The 21,032-nt window shown below is 45.4% G+C and overlaps 1 protein-coding gene across 2 annotated transcripts in view; it reads left to right on the top strand.

Moving 5' to 3' along the window:
• The window catches only part of LOC106810081 (ethanolamine-phosphate cytidylyltransferase-like), a gene marked incomplete at its 5' end in the record, with an annotated part of 29,997 nt that overhangs the window by 6,320 nt on the left and 2,645 nt on the right, over nucleotides 1-21,032 (top strand). Inside the window, 10 exon segments of one of the 2 annotated variants that reach the window (XM_014813355.1) lie at nucleotides 3,884-3,929; nucleotides 4,099-4,184; nucleotides 5,933-6,008; nucleotides 6,657-6,723; nucleotides 7,332-7,455; nucleotides 8,858-8,996; nucleotides 9,539-9,615; nucleotides 9,859-9,936; nucleotides 10,489-10,620; nucleotides 12,574-12,662. In XM_014813355.1, coding sequence (XP_014668841.1) covers nucleotides 3,884-3,929; nucleotides 4,099-4,184; nucleotides 5,933-6,008; nucleotides 6,657-6,723; nucleotides 7,332-7,455; nucleotides 8,858-8,996; nucleotides 9,539-9,615; nucleotides 9,859-9,936; nucleotides 10,489-10,620; nucleotides 12,574-12,662 — 914 coding nt within the window. 2 annotated transcript variants of the gene reach the window in all.

Here is a 21,032-nt window from a genome sequence, read left to right as displayed (position 1 = left end):
ATCATCTTGCCCTTTAGCGATCCCCGTGGCAATGCCCGCCAACAGCGTGTCGCAACCTTCAGGGCCATGGCTGGTAACATGGCTCGTGCGGGGAATGATCACTTGGGAAAGTTTTCACTGTAGTGACTGAATATCCATAACAGCTTGCCTTTTCCTTGGTGACTGCCTTATCATAGGGATGTTAAGCTCTCTTCTGAGGTAATGGATACAGCAACACAACGTACAATCTGTGTCATCTGCCTCAACGAATGACTTTCTTCTTCGTCCTTCTGTGCTGGCATTTAATCGCCGTGTCTGTGACGGATCGGGTGTCTGCCTTCTCCGATGTCTGTCTTGAGGTCTGTTCCTGAATTACTAAGCCGTTATGGTTAGAAATCTCTACAGGCACTTCCTTGGCCGCAGTAATGACTAACGTGGTGGGGATGGCCTCCAGTAGCGGTGGCCAGGTCACCGTTTAACAGTCCTCAGCACATAATTTGGATCAGTTGCTTCTTTGTTCTGAGAGATGTTTAAAATCTGCGTTCTGTGGAGGAGCAGTGATGTGCCTGTAATTGGACACCCTACAGACCACTGGCCGTTGCTTTGCGGCTGAGACACTTTGCGCTGCTGTATTGACTATACCTGTCAAAGACGATGATCTATACACCCCCTCCTTAGGCCGCTGTTGTTATGATTCCTTTGAAACCCTCTACATAGTGGGTACTGCCCCCTCGCCGCAGTCCTCGCTTCTCCCACGGACAGCTGTACGCGAGGTGGGTTGAGCGCAACAGTTTGGAGACGCCGAGGAATCTCTAAACATTTGCACCAGAGAATAAAGACTGAAACCATTGTGTATCAAGAGGCTTTGAAAGAGTGCAACCCATTCGGTACATGCCTGTTAATACTTTTTGTATCTACACCATATACATTATGTTCCAGCCGGGTTCTAAGTTGGGTTGTGCTAGTGAACATAATGTCATTCATAACGTAACAGTTTCTTTACGCATACTTTATTATCTTAGTTACGACTGATTTGTAAATATTTGATAGGTGCACATGTATTCTCATCTTTACCCATGTCTTTGTGTCCGATTATAGTAGTACTGAATTAGTAGCACGATTTTGCAGGGGGCGCAGCGGAACCAGCAGCTGAGCTATAAATAAAGGGTATGTAGTCCAGTAAATTCCCCACCACTGCGCAGCAGTAGTTGAGGCGCATCATTGAAGTAGTGACTCTGAAGGCCCAAACTTTTAGAGAAATAAAAAAGACTATGATACCAAGCTTGCAAGGCTTCGAATCAGCAAAAAAGCCATCTTTTCTGCCGACTTCAGAATTACGCCAGGGTGTCGAGCATTCTGGCAATTTCACCCTTAATTGCTTAATTGGGTTAGATTACAGCTTTATATGTTCCCACTACATCTAGTCTTAGCCGGGACGGTTGGATGCAGATTATAATGCATGTCTTGGAATTCTCGAACAGATAGGACACAATTGTCAATTAGAATTAATACAGTATCATTTAAGTTATGTAAGGCATAACAGTTGCGCACTGTCAGCATGATTTTACTGGATTTGCTTTATTAAATTAGCATTGTCTTTGAAGGATTTTCATGACCAGATAGTGCCAGTGTAAGACCTAGGGGCACCCCTGCTCTAAGCTTTACATGGAACTTATCGTTGATATGCCAACGTTCAGTTATCTTAATCTGTTCTTAATTCTGTATGGTCAGGGCGATGGTGAAAATCTGCTCAGGTAAATTGTCAACAAAATCATGTTTTACAAGTTCAACATTTCGTAAAAAACACCTGTTAGTTGGGGATTTTCTACCTAAATCTAAAGATTGTATTTGTGCGGTTGTCATTATAGTTGCATTTTTTTGTTTTTTGCGAGCTATGTAATGTGTCCACTGTTGGCCACGCAATTCCTTGCGTCAGTGCCAGTCAGTGGGGTAGCAATATAGTTCATCTTATAGAACAGTAGAATGAAGATGTGCCCCAGCTGGCATGGTATCACTGTCTAATCTACTGACTACACCAAATTTGATTTGAATTGCATTATTCTAACTTCTTGTTTCGATGGCATGATGCAATAGTGGGTGTTCGTACAGTGAAAAGGGAAAATTCCATGATAGTTGACCAATAAATTTAATGTGGTGCTGTTCGCAACAAGGGCGTTATACCATAGCTCCTAGTTACTATTGCCCTTCAGGCCTTGCGAGATGTGAGGTCTATGAGTACTAGAAGCTATAGTGGTATTGCACTGACGTTTTTACAGCGTGAGGGCCCCATTCTATACTCGACCTGCAGGCCAAAGTCATATTATGTTTGCATCGTATTGATTGTGTCCTGTAGGATAGCCTTTTGAACATGTTTTTGCACTGTAGACATGGTAAACCCTATCAGGACTATCGTGTATCGTATAATCTGGTATTGGTATTATAATTCAGCACAAACTGGCGTTGTTTAAATATTCCTGATAATATCCTGGCGTTGTGACTTGTTCTCAGCGTTCTTATCCTGCGTGTAAAGTGAGGACTGTTTATTGTTTGGCAAGGAAGACTTCGCAGACGCTCAGACCGGTTTAACTTATGTTCAAGGTTTAACCGCCTCTGTTCAGGATAGTCTACAGCAGGTAGCACTCAGCTTGCTGATCCCACAGGTTCTGACGGTGTTTAGTAGCTACTAGTTGGCCACCCGTTCCTTAAAGGGTAGTAGACACGGTGCGCTCGAAGGATCCACGCATAGATAGCAAGATAGATGAGACACAAAAACGCAGTAATTGAGTAAAAGCTACTCATCGTATGTTCTATGTGTACCACAGAATATACTCTTAACAGGTCTACAATTAACACACTCACGAAACTCACACAGATCCTGACACACAGAGGATTACCATGATTTCGTACCTTCTTAAGGAGGTTTCGGCGAATGACGCTCAGCCAGGCGTTGCACACGGATAGAGGGTAGGAGACTGGACGGAGATTATCGCTGGAACCTGTGGTGAGCAATAACTAGGCCACGATCGGGCAGGACAACAGAAACGGACTAGCTATCGGGAGTCAAAGGATCAGAGGCAACAGTCCGCGAATTAGGAGCGGATTTTGTGGGCGAAGGAGTGTGTGTAGTATAGAAGGAATAGGATCAGGAGCGGCGGGAAAACGATGGACCATGCTGCGTCAGGGAATGAGGCCAAGTCTCTTCTCCCTGCGAGTTTGGCGTCAACAAGTCCGGTCCATAATAGATATATAATGACACCAGCATATCACCCGGCGGATATGGCGCGATTGATATTGGTGTTATATTGGTTGCTTACGCCGTGCGGCGAAGCTCATGCAGAATCATGGGAAATTATAAATGTAAACAATAAGTGTGGAAAAGCCGGCGCTTTCCTACACTTGGCGCTTTCTTACATAGTTATTATGGTGCAACAGGGCATGAAATTAGCCAAAATGTGTGCAGGCCCACCCAAAATTTAAACACGCCCTTATACAACTTGAACAGGCCCTTACAAGTTTGAACAGGCCCTTACAAGTTTAAACACGCCCTTATACAACTTGAACAGGCCCTTACAAGTTTGAACAGGCCCTTACAAGTTTGAACAGGCCCTTACAAGTTTGAACAGGCCCTTAAATTTGTTCAATTTATTCCATTATTAATAAAAGTATTAGCTTTGTATTTATTAGGCATATACACTCATAGTATTTCAATATTTCATTGCTATCAGTGGAGTTCTACTTGTTTGACAGGAATTGGTGGAACATGATTTACTTCTTAGTAGAATTTTGAGTAGGCCAAGTGGACTGATTATAGGGGGGAGGGGGGGGGGTTGAACCGGCGGCCCCCACAAAATAGCACTAATTTCACGCACTGGTGTAATCATCTTCACCCTTTTGATTATTTCAGGCGAAGGCCATGGGTGACTACCTTGTTGTTGGAGTGCACAGTGATGGTAAAAACCTATCCTAGTTCCTCCCAATGCGCCATGCGTTGTTGAAATGATATACAGTTGCGGTTGAGTGTTTATCTAATTAAAAATAATTTCAATCGTCTTCTAATGCATGCGTTCAATTTGTTAGTTAATATCATTCTAGGATGATGGTCACTTTGGGTCTTTACAGCTGAGATTTCCAAACACAAAGGACCCCCGGTCTTTTGTGAGGAGGAGAGATATAAAATGGTCCGAGCAATCAAGTGGGTGGATGAGGTATGAGCATCTTTCATTAGTTCTATTTTTAATAAAAAAAATTTAATGTAACCTGCATAGCACTAGCAGTATTAAATGATTTTAGTACAATGTGAGTAATGGCAATATTCAGTGATTTCTAAGTAGTTGGAATGTATTACTACTGGTCTAACCAATGATGGCATGTTGCAGATTCCATAACTCATAAACTCATAAACTGTGCATCTGTTGGGACGTGTAAGTTTTAACAATTAGTGTTATAGTATTAGTCGCAATGAAAAATATAATTTGACAACTTTTATGCGTGTATAACTGGGAATTGATATGACTAACACTGCATGAAGCATTGAACTTAATCGTTAGCCATCATATCTCATGGTAGTAGTTGAACTAATAATCCCAACTATTACTAATACTATGTAAATGTCTGTTTTGTAAGCTTTAGTATGTCTTCCCTGATAGTTAAATGCATGTTTGTTTTATTAACTATAGGTACCTACAGTTCCTTCTTTCTGCTTCACTGGCTGGCACAGGAGACGTCTGGTGCACTTCTGAAAAATGTTAATTTTTGATTGTAACCATATCTACAATCAAATTTGCACATTCATTATGCGATATTGCAGACACCTTGTCAGCGTTGGGGTAAAGTTGAGTAGATATGGTCGATGCACAACGTCGTTGCCCCACAATGTCAAAGTGTCGCTTGATTGAAGGTCATCTTCGTGTCTGGAGTCGTTAACAACGTTAATGTCACGTCGTGATGTGACGAGATTGAGGAATGTTAGTTGAGTTGTATGATGGGCTCTCTGATGCCATTAGACAAGCTAGTCCATAGTTTTCGTCACACTCCCTTCCCGATTCACTTATTAGGTGTTGGTTACAGAGTATTACAGGTTAGTAATTAGGGACAGACTAGGCCCAGTGATGCAGCAATTCATGATAATAGTCTTTTATCTATCATTAGACATGACTGAATGTGAGCTAGCCGTATAGACCCCTAAAAAACCGGTTTGGATTTGATTTCGATTTTGCACTAGTTTAGGGGCCCGTTGTCAGAAACAAAATTAGTCTTAAGTGCTATCTTAGAATTAACATTAGCATTAACTTTACGATGTTTCTGACAATGGCCTTTAGGTCGCTATTTAGATTTCAACAGTTCTAGAACAGTGCAGTCGGTCTCTTTCTCACTCGTTTTGTTTTATACTCTAATCACGGGCGATTCTATTGTCCTTTCTCAATTTGACATCTTGGGAGGATTCTCTTGTGCATACAAAACCAAATCATTAATTTATAACACTGTATTCTGATGGTAACGTCTCATTCATAACAAGATTGCACCACACCACGTACTAATTCTTTCACCAGCATCATTTAATAGCACTCTTCGTGATGCACCTTGTAATAACCAATCTGTTTTTCCTCATGCACTACTAATAAGTGACTTGATATCTGTAGATGACCGCAACCGTGCGCACGCATGCGCGAGTCTAAGGCGGTGTGTTATGTTGTTATGAACAGGTGGTGGAAGCAGCCCCATACGTGACCACGCCGGAGATACTCGACAAACACGGCTGCGAATTTTGCGTGCACGGAGGTAACGATTCCACGGCTGCCGCCATCAAATCGCTAGACTGATCACCCAGTTGTATATTTCAGTGTTGCTCTAAGAGCGTGGCCCGTACGCGCTCGCATGTCTGTTGATGCCTATTCCCTTCTGTGTTACGTCAACTCCAGTAGATCATTCAAACAAAGTTTGGTACGATGCTTAGGTTATCGAAGGCGCTCCCTATGTGACAACGCCGGAAACGTTAGACCTGCATGACACAGACTTCGTTGTTCACGGAGGTACTAAGCTGATAAGTAACTTCATTTGTGGTAAAAAGGAAGCTGGTTGGATCGCCCCCCTTATCGGTAAAACCGAGTCTTTTCACATCATTTAGAGTAGTCACTTACAGGGAATCCTCATTGTATCGTGAATGAGTTGTTTAAACGTGTTAATTGATGTCCTGACCACAAATTACGTATATTTCTATCATCAAGAAGAAACGCCATTGTGCTAATTGTTAGTAGTTACTCACTTATTAACGAAGTCATTATATGCACTTCTGCAACATTATTAACGTAATAAGTTGGGGGGTCTTTTACTCAAGGGAATCAAGTTCAAATATATGCTTGTTTCTAGTTCTTACAGTCATACTGTTCACAGTCTGGGCACAGTCACAATACACAGAAATCGTACTGTTAAGTTGTATGCCTAATCCTTTGAAAAGGTTTCATTATTTGTTCTGTCTTCTATGTGCCTAAAAAATTCAGTAACAACATGTCCTGTTAGGCTAAGCGTGTAGCATCTAGAAGCATGCAGTTTATTATATGAACATGTGTGTCTCTCCATCCCTTCCTCTCTCCCCTTCCTTCCTCCCTCCCTCCCTCTCTCCCCTTCCTCTCTCCCGCCCTCCCTTATGCTCTGCCATTCATGTCATCGTTTGTCCACAGATGATATTACAATGACAGCAGAAGGAATTGATACGTATCATATAGTCAAATCAGCTGGGCGGTACAAGTAAGTTAACATATGCATTCTATATCTTTGCAAAAATTGGCTGTCCAGTGACCTTTTAACCTACAAGAGAGAACCAAAATTCTATTTGCTTACTCTCAGAAGTGGTAATGCCAAATCCTTTGTTAAGTGTTAGAGTTCCATGTCAGAGCTGTTTCACAAGTGAGTTTTTATAGTGATGGGAGTTTATAGAAGCATGTAGGATGGCATACACGTTTTATGCAATACATTTGCTGTGGTCTCGGTTGATCTCGCCATGTTAATAAAAGGTGCATATATGCATGCAGCTAATCACTGGTGAATTCAAAATGTCTGCATCTGCTATAATATTTACACGTACTTACTCAAGGTGACCTGTTATCACAGCAAAGTTACCTTTAATTGTGAAGGTTATGTTTATTTGATTACTTCAATAAACATATTTATTATGCACTCAATAGTAGGCTTGGATTCGTGCACAGTCAAGCCTGTACATGAGTATCATTCAAGGGAAATGCCAAAAGTGTCATCTTTTAGGCAATTTTTCATTCCATAGAGATGTCCGCTAACATGGATTAAACGTCATCAAACTGTAAGTTGTAACCTCCGTGTGAGTTCTGTTTGTGTTGTAGAGAGTGCAAGCGCACACAGGGCGTGTCTACGACGGATCTCGTGGGACGCATGCTCCTCATGACAAAAACACATCACAAGCAAAAATACAGTGTCAGCAAGGAGGAGACGGGAGAGATCGGTGTGGTACGTAGGTCTCATACTTCTACTGCAGCTTCCTCTTCTACCATAGTACCAGAACGCGTGTGCACCGTAGCGACCCGCATCACTGTAGTGTAATATCATACTGTGAGAAGTGTGCCAAACTATATTCAAAGATTCATCACCGTTCAGGGTATTGTCATACTGTGGAAGGTGTACCTGACTTGTGTGCAAGGATGTGCATCCCTTAGAATGTTATGCCCTGGAAGGAGGACTGGACTCTAAAATGCAGCGACAAGCATTTCTTCAGTGTCGTATCGTGTTCTGGGAAGAGTACTCGACTCTATAATGCAGCGACGAGCATACTATATGGTCGTGACCTTGGGAGGAGATAACCTGACCTTGACCTGGATTCTTTATGTACATAGCAGTATTTCCCCTGGTATGTGGTAAGTGAGGCAGGCCACCTTGCTAATATCTTTATCTGCCTCGATCAGTATTAACCAGGGATGAGATTCTTCCGCGGATCCGCGGAAATCCGCGGATTTGACAGTCCCAGGGGTCGATTTTGTGAAACGTCTAAATTCGTTGAGAAAATTTGGAGGGGGGTAACAATGTAACAATTTAAATTATATACCCTCAACAGCACCTGACTGTAGACTGTAGAGTGTAGACAGTAGGCTGACAGCGAAGTATACAGTGTATCTGTTTTTGCGTACCAGAAAAGGAAATCCTCGTTCACAGGCACTTGCAGTAGAAGGGCAAACATTTGAGGTAGCTGATCACGTAACGACCATGCCTGGCCTGGGGGCCGGGTTTACATGTTGCTGTGTGCATGTTGTGTGCATGACTATGCACTGATTGTTCCATTCGCATTGTGTTTTTTTCATTCAAATCTCGTCGCAGCAAGGCTGCTTATGTCTGAGTAAAACAATGCAAGCGACGGGTGGAAACAGAAAAAGATCATTATGTCTAGACATTTAATAAAAAATTTGCCCTATTTTCAGCCCCCTGATTTCCTATTATAGTTCGTTTGTTCCTTTTGACAACTTGAAAAGGTGATTCAAGAGTCTCCTATAATGTGTTCAGAATAGCTTAGAATGCACCAAATTGCACCATTCTTTTAAAAAAAATTCCTGGGGAGCATGCCCCCGGACCCCCCTAGCATGGTAATGACCTACGGTCCTCGCATTGCTTGCTCCTCTGTTTGCTAATTAAAATTGCAGCTCAAAATTAAATGATCCAATCTCATCCCTGATTAACTGAAATTGCGACCTCGCCGCAAATTCTCGGGCCCCACCCCGAAATCATCCGGCCGACACTCTCATCAGTGCCCTCGGCACTCGCTTGCTCCTGCCACCTCGCTCGTGATTTAATCCGGGCGAAACGGATCATGGCGTATGTGTGCGTTGTGCGTCACTGCAGCGCTACCTATCCCTGCTGGCAGGACTCGAGTACGAGGAGCCCGTGGACAGGCGTCTCACAGTTCCTCCCCACCACTCAGAAGATCCTGCAGTTCTCCGCGGGCAAGGAGCCGAACCCCGGCGATCGCATCGTCTACGTCGCCGGCGCCTTCGACCTGTTCCGTATCCTCATTCACATCACGGGGCCGTGAGGCTTAGCTCGAGGCGCGGTGGGGCGGTGTTCGTAGCGAGTTTAAGTGTTGATCGTAGCGAGGTGAAGAATTGTCTGTTGTGCGGTGAGGCATTGTTCCTAGCAAGGTCAGGAGTTGTTTTTAGCGCGATTGTTCATAGCATGATGGTGTTTCTTTTAGCGTGGTGAAGCGTTTGTGGCGAGGTGAAGTGTTGTTCATAGCTAGGTGAAAGGTTTTTTGTAATGCGTTGAAGAGTTTATCGTAGCAAGTTTGAAGTGTTGTTCCTAGTGAACTGAAGTATTGTTCGAATCAGAATCCGTATTTCAGCACATGGTAAAAATTAAGAGAAATTGGGATGGAGGAGAAGAAAGAGATGTATGATACCCGGGGATGACGTGGTGGCAGAGGATGGCTGAGCACAACAGACGCGACAGTGGTTGAGCGTCGAAACAATTGCAGAAACGAAATTGCAGTGAAATGAATGAGGTGAATTCCATGAAGTGCATGTTTCGTTCCTGATAGCGAGATTTGCAGATGTAGGTCACGTCGACTTCCTAGAGATAGCAGCAGCTCAGGGTGACTACGTCATAGTGGGACTTCACCATGACCAAGTAAGCATCCCCTGTTCCCATACATCTCTACTGTGTCTATTCTCACGTTCTGCTGCCACTTGTCAGAAGTGTCATAAATACTTGCAACAATTTTTGAATGTTAGAACTTCAACATGACATTTTAGAGTTATGGTGTTATATAGGTGGCCGCTGTTTCACCAACATGCTGTAACAACGCGTTGTATTATTGCATTGTATTAAGTATTGTGTTGCTTATTGTACATATGTTATCTCTGCCTCTAGGATGTGAATAGATATAAAGGTGCAAACTTTCCCATCATGAACCTACACGAGAGAGTGCTGAGCGTCCTGGCATGTAAGGTGGGTGGCCAGAGATATATATATAGAGAGAGAGAGAGAGAATGAGAGCGAGAAAGAGGGGGGGAGAGATAGAGAGAGGGAGCGAGATAGAGGAAGCGAGACTTTTTAGAAACGTTGCGAGAAATAGCCGAGTTTCGCGCATATCTATGATATTCTCCTGTCTGATAGTGTCATTACAGTCAACCCTGTATATAAGGGTCAGTCGAGGAACCCCATCCCCAACTGTTCTTTATGTAGAGGTAGTTTAACTCTATAACTCGTTGCTACTCAAGGGAAATGGCAAAAGGGTCCTTTGTAAACAGCTGTATGTTCTAGGGGTTGTCGTCCTTTCAGCTATTGACGGGCGCTAGTGCAGGGGAAAAAAATACTTGTTTTTCACGGGAGCTCTTTTTCAAACGTCTGTGGGGAAAGTAGGTTTCTTCAAAAATTTTACGGGAGCTATTTTGAGCCTCGCGGGAGCGATTTCGGAGGTTTGAAGAGCAAATCGCTCATCGCTCCCGTGTATGTTTTACTCTGCGCTAGTGGGTTTTACTGTGTTTGTCGTCGTTACAGTACGTGTCAGAGGTGGTGATCGGTGCTCCGTATGCTGTCACTGCCGACCTCATGGATCATTTCAAGGTGGACGTGGTGTGCCACGGCACCACTGTCGTGATGCCCGACACAGACGGAGAGTCGCCCTATGCTGTAAGTCACAGGGAAAGTCGAATATGAAATTTCAATTGTTTCAGGGCACCACGGCAAGAAGGAGGTGTTCCCTATGAGGAGGGAGGTCGGAGAGGCGGGTTGAGGAGGGAGGTCAGAGAGGCGTGTTGAGGAGGGAGGTCAGAGAGGCGGGTTGAGGGAGGTCAGAGAGGCGGGTTGATGAGGGAGGTCAGAGAGGCGGGTTGATGAGGGAGGTCGGAGAGGCAGGTTGAGGAGGGAGGTTGGAGAGGCGGGTTGAGGAGGGAGGTCGGAGAGGCGGGTTGAGGAGGGAGGTCGGAGAGGCGGGTTGAGGAGGGAGGTCAGAGAGGCGGGTTGAGGAGGGAGGTCAGAGAGGCGGGTTGAGGAGGGAGGTCAGAGAGGCGGGTTGACGGAGGGAGGTCGAGAAGGCGGGTTGAGGAGGGAGTCAGAGAGGCGGTTGAGGAGAGGAGTGTCGGAGAGGCGGGTTGAGGAGGGAGGTCGGAGTAGGCGGGTTGAGGAGGGAGGTCAGAGAGGCGGGTTGATGGAGGGAGCATCGGAGAGGCGGGTTGAGGAGGGAGTCAGAGAGGCGGGTTGAGGAGGGGAGGTCGTCTGTTAAACTTTATTTCTTAATTAGGGCACGACAAAATGGAGAGTCAGTGCTGTAAGTCAAGGGGTGAAGTCGATCTCTAATCTTTAGTTTTAATTATATCAAGGCAAGTGTTGCTTGTGGTTTAATCAGATTGTTTAGGGCCCCAGGGCAGGATAGAGGTGCACCAAGTTGTACATCTGCTTCAAAGAAGAGTTATTAACACAAATTACTTTTTCCCAATACTATTCACATGGGACAGTGATACATGTGCTATATGGGATTTGTAGGAAGGGCGTGGATGCATACTAGGTAGAACATCCACGGCAGTTTTGGCAAATTTTTATGGGTACTCCCGGCAAGTAAAGCGCAACTGCAGCACTTGCTGGAAAAATTCAGTGGAGCCCTGAAATCGCCTCTACCTCAGCACTCGTGCTGGTACTGGTAGTGGACTTTAATGTCACTTACTATAACATGTGAACGCAAACACCCTGTGACTTGTAAGCTCAGAGCTGCAGTCCTCCCTTAACTTTTACCTAGGTGCGCTTGATGCAAGCTAATAGGTGTTCGGGTCGTGTCTATTGAGTTAATGCCGCTAGTGGCGGATGCGCAGGTGTAGGGTCCCTATATACAGAGAAGTTGCTCGGCCACTCAGGGAGTTTGACGGCCATGATTGTTTCCAAATGGACAACACCAGCTGCGCTTTAAGTACTGCGCTGTATGGATACGCCTGTACAATGGTCGCGGAGTAATAATTAGACTAATCGGCTTTTCATAAACTCAAAAATTAACAGAGATTATATGCTAAGCATAGTGTTCATAAATGTGTAGCTAGATTTATAGAATGTAACTCAAATTCGTTCGTGCCATATGATAGTAACACTTTCTTACCGCCAAGTAGCCGATGCGTATATAGCCTGTGGCGATATCCGCGCAACTGTAATTCACTGATAAATGGCGTTCCACTCTCGCACTTGCTTGCAGCTGTAATAGTTTTGTTTTGTCAGTTCTATAAATCTAGCTACACATAGACCAGTCCTTAGCCCTATAATCTCTGTAAATCTTGAGTTTATTTTGAAGCACGATTAGGTCTATTAATTTACTACGGACATTGTACAGCGTATCCATACAGCGCTGTCCTTAAGCGGCAGCGTGTGGATGCCATTTGGAAACAAACATGCGGCAAGCGATCAGTGAACGACGATTTTTTCCGACTCGCTCAGGCGCAACTCTCTGTATAACAGCGGACCCTAGCGCAGGGTATCAGTCACGTGAATCGACACGTCAGCCTGCCAGACCGATTCAGTGGGAATCCATGTTTGTATGTCGACGTGTGGTGGAACTTCATCCTTAGTTTAATGCGAGGTTATGATCGTGTAACTGTGTTGCAGGAGCCATTGCGACGTGGAAAGTTCAAGTTGATCAACAGTGGCAGCGGGATGACGACAAAGACGATTGTTGATCGCATCATTGCTCACAGGTGCGTGGCCAGCTAGTAGGTGAAGGTGGTACATACAGGTAAACTGTGAGTGATTCACGTAGGTAAACTAGGTGATTCACGCAGGTAAACTGTGAGTGATTCACGTAGGTAAACTAGGTGATTCACGCAGGTAAACTGTGAGTGATTCACGTAGGTAAACTGTGAGTGATTCACGCAGGTAAACTGTGAGTGATTCACGTAGGTAAACTAGGTGATTCACGCAGGTAAACTGTGAGTGATTCACGTAGGTAAACTGTGAGTGATTCACGCAGGTAAACTGTGAGTGATTCACGTAGGTAAACTAGGTGATTCACGTAGGTAAACTGTGAGTGATTCACGTATGGTATAACTAGGTGATTCACGCAGGGTAAATGTGAGTGTAGTTCACGTTAGGTAAACTAGGTGATTCACACAGGTAAATCGTTGTGAGTTGCATTCACGTAGGTAAACTGAGTGATTCACGCAGGTAAACTGTGAGTGATTCACGCAGGTAAACTGTGAGTGATTCACGCAGGTAAACTGTGAGTGATTCACGCAGGTAAACTGTGAGTGATTCACGCAGGGTAAAACTGTGAGTGATTCACGCAGGTAAAATCTGTGAGTGCATTCACGCAGTAAACATGTGAGTGATTCACGCAGGTAAGCGTGTGAGGTGATTCACGTAGGTAAAACTAGGTGATTCACGGCAGGTAAACTGTGAGTGATTCACGTAGGTAAACTGTGAGTGATTCGACGCCAGGTAAACCTGTGAGTGATTCACGTAGGTAACTAAGGTGATCACGTAAGGTAAAACTGTAGTGATTCAGCGTAGGTAAAACTTGAGTGATTCACGTAGGTAAACTAGGTGATTCACGCAGGTAAAACTGTGAGTGCATCACGTAGCGTAAACTAGGTGATGTCACACAGGTAAACTTAGGTGATTCCACGTAGGTAAACTAGGTGATTCACGCAGGTAACTGTGAGTGATTCACGTAGGTAAACTGTGAGTGATTCACGCAGGTAACTGTGAGCTGATTCACGCAGGTAAAACTGTGAAGTGATTCCGAGGTAAACTGTGAGTGATTCACCGGCAGGTAAACTAGGATGATTCACGTAGGTAAACTAGGTGATTCACGCAGGTAAACTGTGAGTGATTTGCACGTAGGTAAACTGTGTGGATTCACGTAGGTAACTAGGTGTTCACGCCAGAGCTAAACTGTGAGTGATTCACGTAGGTAACTAGGTGTATTGCTTATTATATCGTCCGCAGGTAAACTGTGAGTGATTCACGCAGTAAACTAGGTGATTCACGCTAGGTAAAACTGTGAGTGATTCACGTAGATAACTAGGTGATTCACGCCATAAACTGGAGTGATTCACGTTAGGTAACTGTGTGTGGATTCACGTAAGGTAACTAGGTGATTCACCAGGTAAACTGTGAGTGAGTTCACGTAGGTAAAGCTAGGTGCATTCACGCACGGTAAACTGTATTGAATTCACAGTACGGTAAACTAGGTGGATTCACGCAGTAAACAAGTAAAAACTGTGAGCTGATTCACGTAGGTAAACTGCTGAGTGATTCACGCAGGTTAACTGTGAGTGATATCACGTAGTGTAAACTAGGTGATTCAACGCTAAGGTAAACTGTGGTGAATTCACGCTAGCGTAAACTAGGTGATTCACGCAGGCTAAACTGTGGAGTGATTCACGCAGGTAAGTGTAGGTGCGTTCAGCAGCAGCGAGCGTACAGTGCTCTCCGTGTTCTGCCTGTCGCGCGTCATGTTCTAACGCATGTGTTGATACGTGTGTTTTCACAGGTTGGAGTTCACGCTGCGCAATGAGAGAAGGAGAAAAGGAGAAGGCAGCGTAACGAGGCATTTGTGAACAAACGCGCGCAGCGAGAGTGGGGTCACGCTGGATGAGGTCAGAGCACGCTCCATAGTGGAGCGAGGAAAAGTTAGCCGATAGTTGTTGTAGGGCTCGCATCATTCTCTCTCTCTAGCTGTTTTTTTGTACACTTACTGCCCCCTTTCACAACACACACGGCACAGGTGAATAAAAGATGCATATGCTACATACACACGTGCCGAATATGCACACCACGAGCGAATGACACACACACATGACCACACACGAGCTGACTACACACACACATGATGCACACACGAGCGAATACACACATATATGCACACACGAGCGACTACACACACACGAGCAAATACACTCACACACGTATGCGCACACGAGTGAATACACACACACATATGCACACACGAGCGAATACATACACACACACATGCACACACGAGCGACTACACACACATATGCACACACGAGCAAATACACTCACACACGTATGTGCACACGAGTGAATACACACACATATATGCACACACGAGCGACTACACACACATACATGCACACACGAGCGACTACACACACACATATGCACACACGAGCGAATACATACACACACACACACACACCACACGAGCGAATAACATACACGACATTGCATGCACAACACGAGCCGAATACGACACACACACCATGGACACACGAGCGAATACAGCACACACACACATGAGCACCAGCGAGCGACTACACACACATACATATGCACACACGAGCGACTACACACACACACATATGCACACACGAGCGAATACACACACACACATATGCACACACGAGCGACTACACACACACACATATGCACACACGAGCGAATACACACACACACATGGACACACGAGCGAATACATACACACATATGCACACACGAGAGCGAATACACACACACGTATGCACGCACGAGAGCGAATACACACACACGTATGCACACACGAGCGAATACACACACACTTGAGCGAATTCACACGCTTGAATGTAAACCCACGTAGGCGAATTCACATGCATGCATTAATGGGCACGCACGCACGCATGGGTAAATGCAATGCATATATACGTACGTACATGCACATGCACGCACTCACGCACGCACACACGGTATATGTCTGCGATTTTGCTTATCTGTCTGGCATGTCTAGGTTTTGTCATTCATCTTGAATATTGTCAAGAAATTGTGTAGTCTGGTTGTAGGGAGGTTGGTGTGCTGCAGGTATCTGCTGCTGAGGCAATCATAATCACTGTGAATGTTGTTACTATTTGCTCAATTTTATGAGTAAACAATCGATGTTTGTGACTAGTATATTTTTCTGTTGTGTTAAAATATCTATGCTGTTTATGTGTTTGGATAGTTTGAATTCTTAGTCAGAAGTAATTATTTCGGAGATATTTTTAAAATAATTTGTCGGGAGGGGTTGTCGAAGTAAGTGGTAGGAGCATAGGTTGTGTACTGTACATGATGTGCTGGTATATCTGGAACATATCTAAATTGTATTTGTACAGATATGCTCGTGTCTGTATGGATGCCTAAAACAAACGCTGGCCATATTTGAACACAGAACACAATCCGTCGGTGATATTATTACTCTAGCTGTGATTTAACAACGTGTTTTTTAAGTTGTCCACGTCGAATCGGTGTTCGTGTGTTTCCGTTTCAACACGTTTGCCACCTTGTTATGGCTCACTGTTTCAACATGTCCATCGTCTTATTACGACTCATTGTTTCAACATGTCTGTCATCTTTTTTACAGCTCGCTGTTTAAATATTTACATATGTCTGCTCTCTTGTTACGGCTCCTCTTTCAGGATGTGTGCTTTCTTGTTAACAGCTCACTGTTTCAACACGACTGCCGTCTTGATACTCCTCAGTGTGCATATGTTACTGTCCATCACAAGTATTAATTGTAACACGAACGTGTTTGTGATTGAGTGTTCAAGTGTGGAGTTGAATCAAAAACGATGGTTATTTGAAACCTTCATTCTCTTTAAACTGGCAAATTATTTCTCATAATTATAGAAAAGCGTGTAATAATATGTTATCATGCACTTATAGTATTATTCACAAATGTTCAACATGGTTATATATATCCTAAGAGTATACAGTATATAAATGCGTCCGATTATTGATGTTACCTTTAAGTCTACATAAAGAGGATGGTCTATGCACATCTTAGTGTTTGACATATAGTTAAGGGTAGATTATTTATAGGTTTTCACTCTAATCTTTAAAGGTCGTTGTGCGAATTTTTATTGACAATCCCTGTAACTAGAATGCTTGAAAATGTCATTAAAGGCTGAGACGATCCTTTGTCAGATTATTTGTGTAACGTGTAGTAAGAGTATACATTATAAAGTATGTAACTACAGAACAAACCCAGTTACATTTTTTGTTTGGAAGCGCATTTCTGCAGACGTGTATTTGTATCGTGTGCGCGGCGGCGGTGCACCTCATTGGGAAGCAGGGATAATGGGGGGAGGGGGGGGCGAAGAAATGTTGTGCAGCCAGTGCGTTGCAGTCTGGGATCCATCGCCAAACGAACGATGACAGGGTTGGCTAAGTTTACACGCGAATGCGTGCGTGAGTGTGTGTGAGCGTGTGAATGTGCGTGCGTGCGTGAGTGTGTGTGTGAGCGTGCGTGCGTGCTCGGGAAGAAAGGTCGAAGAGGCGGTTGAGGAGGGAGGTCGAGAGAGCGGGTTTGAGGAGGGAGGTCAGAGAGGCCGGTTGAGAGAGGGGGAGGTCAGAGAAGGCGGGTTGAAGGAGGGAGTTGGAAGAGGCAGGTTGAGGAGGGGAGGTCAGAGAGGCGGGTTGAAGGAGGAGGTTCAGAGAGGCGGGTTTGAGGAAGGAGGTCGGAGAAGGCGGGTTGAGGAGGGAGGATCAGAGAGGAGCAGGGTTGAGGAGGGAGGTCAGAGAGGCGGGTTGAGGAGGGAGGGGTCGGAGAAGGCGGGTTGAGGAGGGAGGTCAGGAGAGGCGGGTTGAAGGAGGGAGGTCGGAGAGGCGGGCGGTTGAGGAGGGAGGGTCAGAGAGGGCGGGTTAAAGGAGGGAAGGTCAGTAGCGAGGCCGGTTGAGGAGGGAGGTCAGGATAGGCGGGTTGAGGGAGGGAGGTCAGAGAGGCGGTTGAGGAGGGAGGTCAGAGAGGCGGGTTGAGGAGTGGAGGTCAGATGAGGCGGGTTGATAGGAGGGAGTGCAGAGAGGCGGGTTGAGGAGGGAGGTCAGAGGGGCGGGTTGAATGAGGGATGGTCAGAGAGGCGGGTTGAGGAGGAGGTCGGGAGAGGCAGGGTTGAGGAGGGAGGTCCAGTAGAGGCGGGTTGAGGAGGCGAGTCAGAGAGGCGGGTTGAGGAGGGGAGGTCAGAGAGTGCCGGGTTTGAAGGAGGAGGTCAAGAGAGGCGGGTTTGAGGAGGAGGTCAGAGAGCGGACGGGTTGAGGAGGGAGGTCAGAGAGGCCGGGTTGAGGAGGGAAGGTCAGAGAGGCGGGTTGAGGAGGGAGGTCAGGAGCGGGCGGTATGAGGATGGGATGGGGGGCTCAGAGAGGCGGTGTTGAGGAGGGAGGTCAAGAGAGGCGGGTGGGAAGGGAGGTCAGAGAGTGCGGCAGTTGAGCGAGGAGAGGTCAAAGAGAGCGGGTTGAGGAGGGGAGGTACAGAGAGGCGGGTTGAGGAGGGAGGTCAGAGAGGCGGGTTGAGAGGGAGGTCAGGAGGAGGGTTGAGTAGGAGGTCAGAGAGGGCGGGTTATATGAGGAGGGAGGTCAGAGAGGTACGGGTTGATGAGGGAGGTCAGAAGAGGCGGGTTGAGGAGGGAGGTCGGAGAGGCGTGTGTGAAGAGGAGGCGCAGAGAGGCGTGTGTGAAGAGGGACGGTCGGAGAGGCGGGTTGAGGGAGGGAGTCAGAGAGGCGGGTTGAGGAGGTGAGGTCAGAGAGGCGGGTTGAGGAGGGAGGTCAGAGAGGCGGGTTGAAGGAGGGGAGGGCAGAGAAGGCGGGTTGAGGCAGGGGAGGTGGCGAGAGGGCGGGTATGAGGAGGGAGGTCAGAGAGGCGGGTATGAGGAGGAGAGGTCGGAGAGGGCGGGTTGAGGAGGGAGGATCAGAGAGCGGGTTGAGGAGCGGAGGTCAGAGAGGCGGGTTGAGGAGGGAGTCAGAGAGGCGGGATTTGAGGAGGAGAGGCTCAGAGAGGCGGGTTGAGGAGGGAAGGTCAAGAAGGCGGTGTTGAGGAGGAGGTCAGAGAGGCGGGTTGAGGAGGGAAGGTCAGTAAGAGGCGGGTTTGAGAGGGAGGTCGTCTGTTAAACTTTATTTTTAATTAAGGGCACGACAGAAATGGCAGAAAGTCAGTGCTGTAAAGTCAAAGGGGTGAAGTCGATTCTCTATCTTTAGTTTTTAATTATAATCAAGGCAAGTGTTGGCTTTGTGTTTAATCAGATTGGGGTGGTAGGGCCCCAGGGCAGGATAGAGGTGCAACCAAGTTGTACATCTGCTTCAAAGAAGAGTTCTTAACACAAAAATTAGACGTTATTTCCCATACTGATTCACATAGGGACATGTCGATACATGTGCTATATGGGATTTTGTAGAGAAGGGCGTGGATGCATACTAGGTAGAACATCCGCCAGCGGCAGTTTTGGCCAATTTTATGGTAAACTGCCGCCAGGCAAGTAAAGCCGACAAACTGCAGCACTTGCTGGAAAAAATTTCAGTGGAGCCCTGAAATCGCCTCTACCTCTAGGCAACTCGTGCTGGTAGTGGACTTTAATGTCACTTACTATAACATGTTGAAACGCACACTTTGTGACTTTGTAAGGCTCACAGAGCTGCAGTCCCTCCCTTACTTTTTACCTAAGGTCCTGATCAAGGCTAATAGGTGTTCGGGTCCTGTCTTATGAGTGTTACATGCGCTGTGGGGATAGCGCAGGGTAGGGTCCCTATATAACAGAGAGTTTGGCGCCATACTCAAGGATATTGACGCCATGGGTTGTTTGCCCCAAATGATCAACACCGCTGTCCGCTTAAGTACAAGCGCTGTAGTGGATACGCTGTATCAATTGGTCGGCGGAGTAATTAATTAGACTAATCGTGCTTCAATAAACTCAAAAAATTACATGATGATTATAGCTAAGACATGTGTCTATGCTGTAGCCTAGATTTAATATGAAATGTAACTGCAAATCGTTCCGTGCCATATGATACACAGTAAAAAAACCAGCGGTATAAGATTACATAGATTTTAAGAAACATGTTAGGCAGCTAAAATCTTCCCATTTCAGACCCCCTTTCCAATAAGCAACCTCGTTTTAGGACCTAAGATTTTAATAAGCTAGGTTCTTAATTTTTCCATGCAGATTGAAGACATTAAAAAGAAACACAGGTAAAATAAAAAAAGAGCGAGCTGCAAGCAATATCGCATGCAATAAGAACAATGCCATGCCAATGCTACAATAACTATCATATCTATTAAATAATATAATATTATATAATATTATATTATATATATCATATAATATTATCTTCAACCTAAATCAAGCAAACATGTGGCAACAACTAAACTCTCGCATATTATACACCTTAGCAGCATCACACTAACTGCGTACTGTAACACATTGCATCAGGCAGTCACTAAGAAGCGCCGCGCGCATAGGCGCGGGTTTCAGCTAGTAAGCATATTAAAAGTAGAAACAATTTAAGAAGCCTATTTAAGAAAGCCTTTTTGAGGCCTAATTTTTTCAGTAAGCACCAATTTAATAAGAACATTGTTGAGGCTAAACTGGAAAAACTAATGTATATCGTCACACTAATACGCGGGTTTTTACTGGTAGTAGACACTTTCTTACGCGCCGCAATAGCCGTGCGTAATTAGCCTGTGCAGCTAAACCGCGCAAACTGTAATTCAGCGATGATAAATGCGTTCCACTCCCACTTGCTCGCGCTTGTAAATATTTGTTTTGCAGTTCTATAAATCTAAGCTACACATAGACACATGTCTTAGCTATAATCTTCTGTAAATCTTGAGTTTATTGAGACCCTAACGGATTAGTCAATATTATAAACATATTACTACGGACAATTCTACAGCGTATCCATACAGCGCTGTAACTTAAGCGGCAGACGGTGTGGATCCATTTGGAAACAACATGCGGCAGCGATCCACGTGACCCGGATTTTTTTCGACTCGTGCATGGCGCAACTCTCTGTATAACAGGGACCGCTAGCGCAGGGTAATCAGTGCACGTGAATCGACACGTCAGCCTGCGCAGACCTGATTCAGTGGAATCCATGTTTGTAATGTCGGACGTGTGTGAAACTTCATCCATGTTTGTTAGTTTAGATGCGAGGTATCCCTCGTGTAACTGTGTTGGCGCAGGACGCCAATGTGCGACGTGGAAAGTTGCAAGTTGATCAACAGTGGCAGGCGGGATGACGACAAAGACGATTGTTGAAATCGGCATCATTGCTCACAGGTGTGTGGCCAGCTAAGTAGGTGAATGGTGGTACATACAGGTACTGTG

Source organism: Priapulus caudatus, unplaced genomic scaffold, assembly GCF_000485595.1.
Source record: "Priapulus caudatus unplaced genomic scaffold, Priapulus_caudatus-5.0.1 Scaffold408, whole genome shotgun sequence".
In the NCBI taxonomy this organism is placed as follows: domain Eukaryota; kingdom Metazoa; phylum Priapulida; class Priapulimorpha; order Priapulimorphida; family Priapulidae; genus Priapulus; species Priapulus caudatus.
Note: the sequence above shows the minus strand (reverse complement) of the source record. Positions and strands in the feature narration are given on the sequence as shown.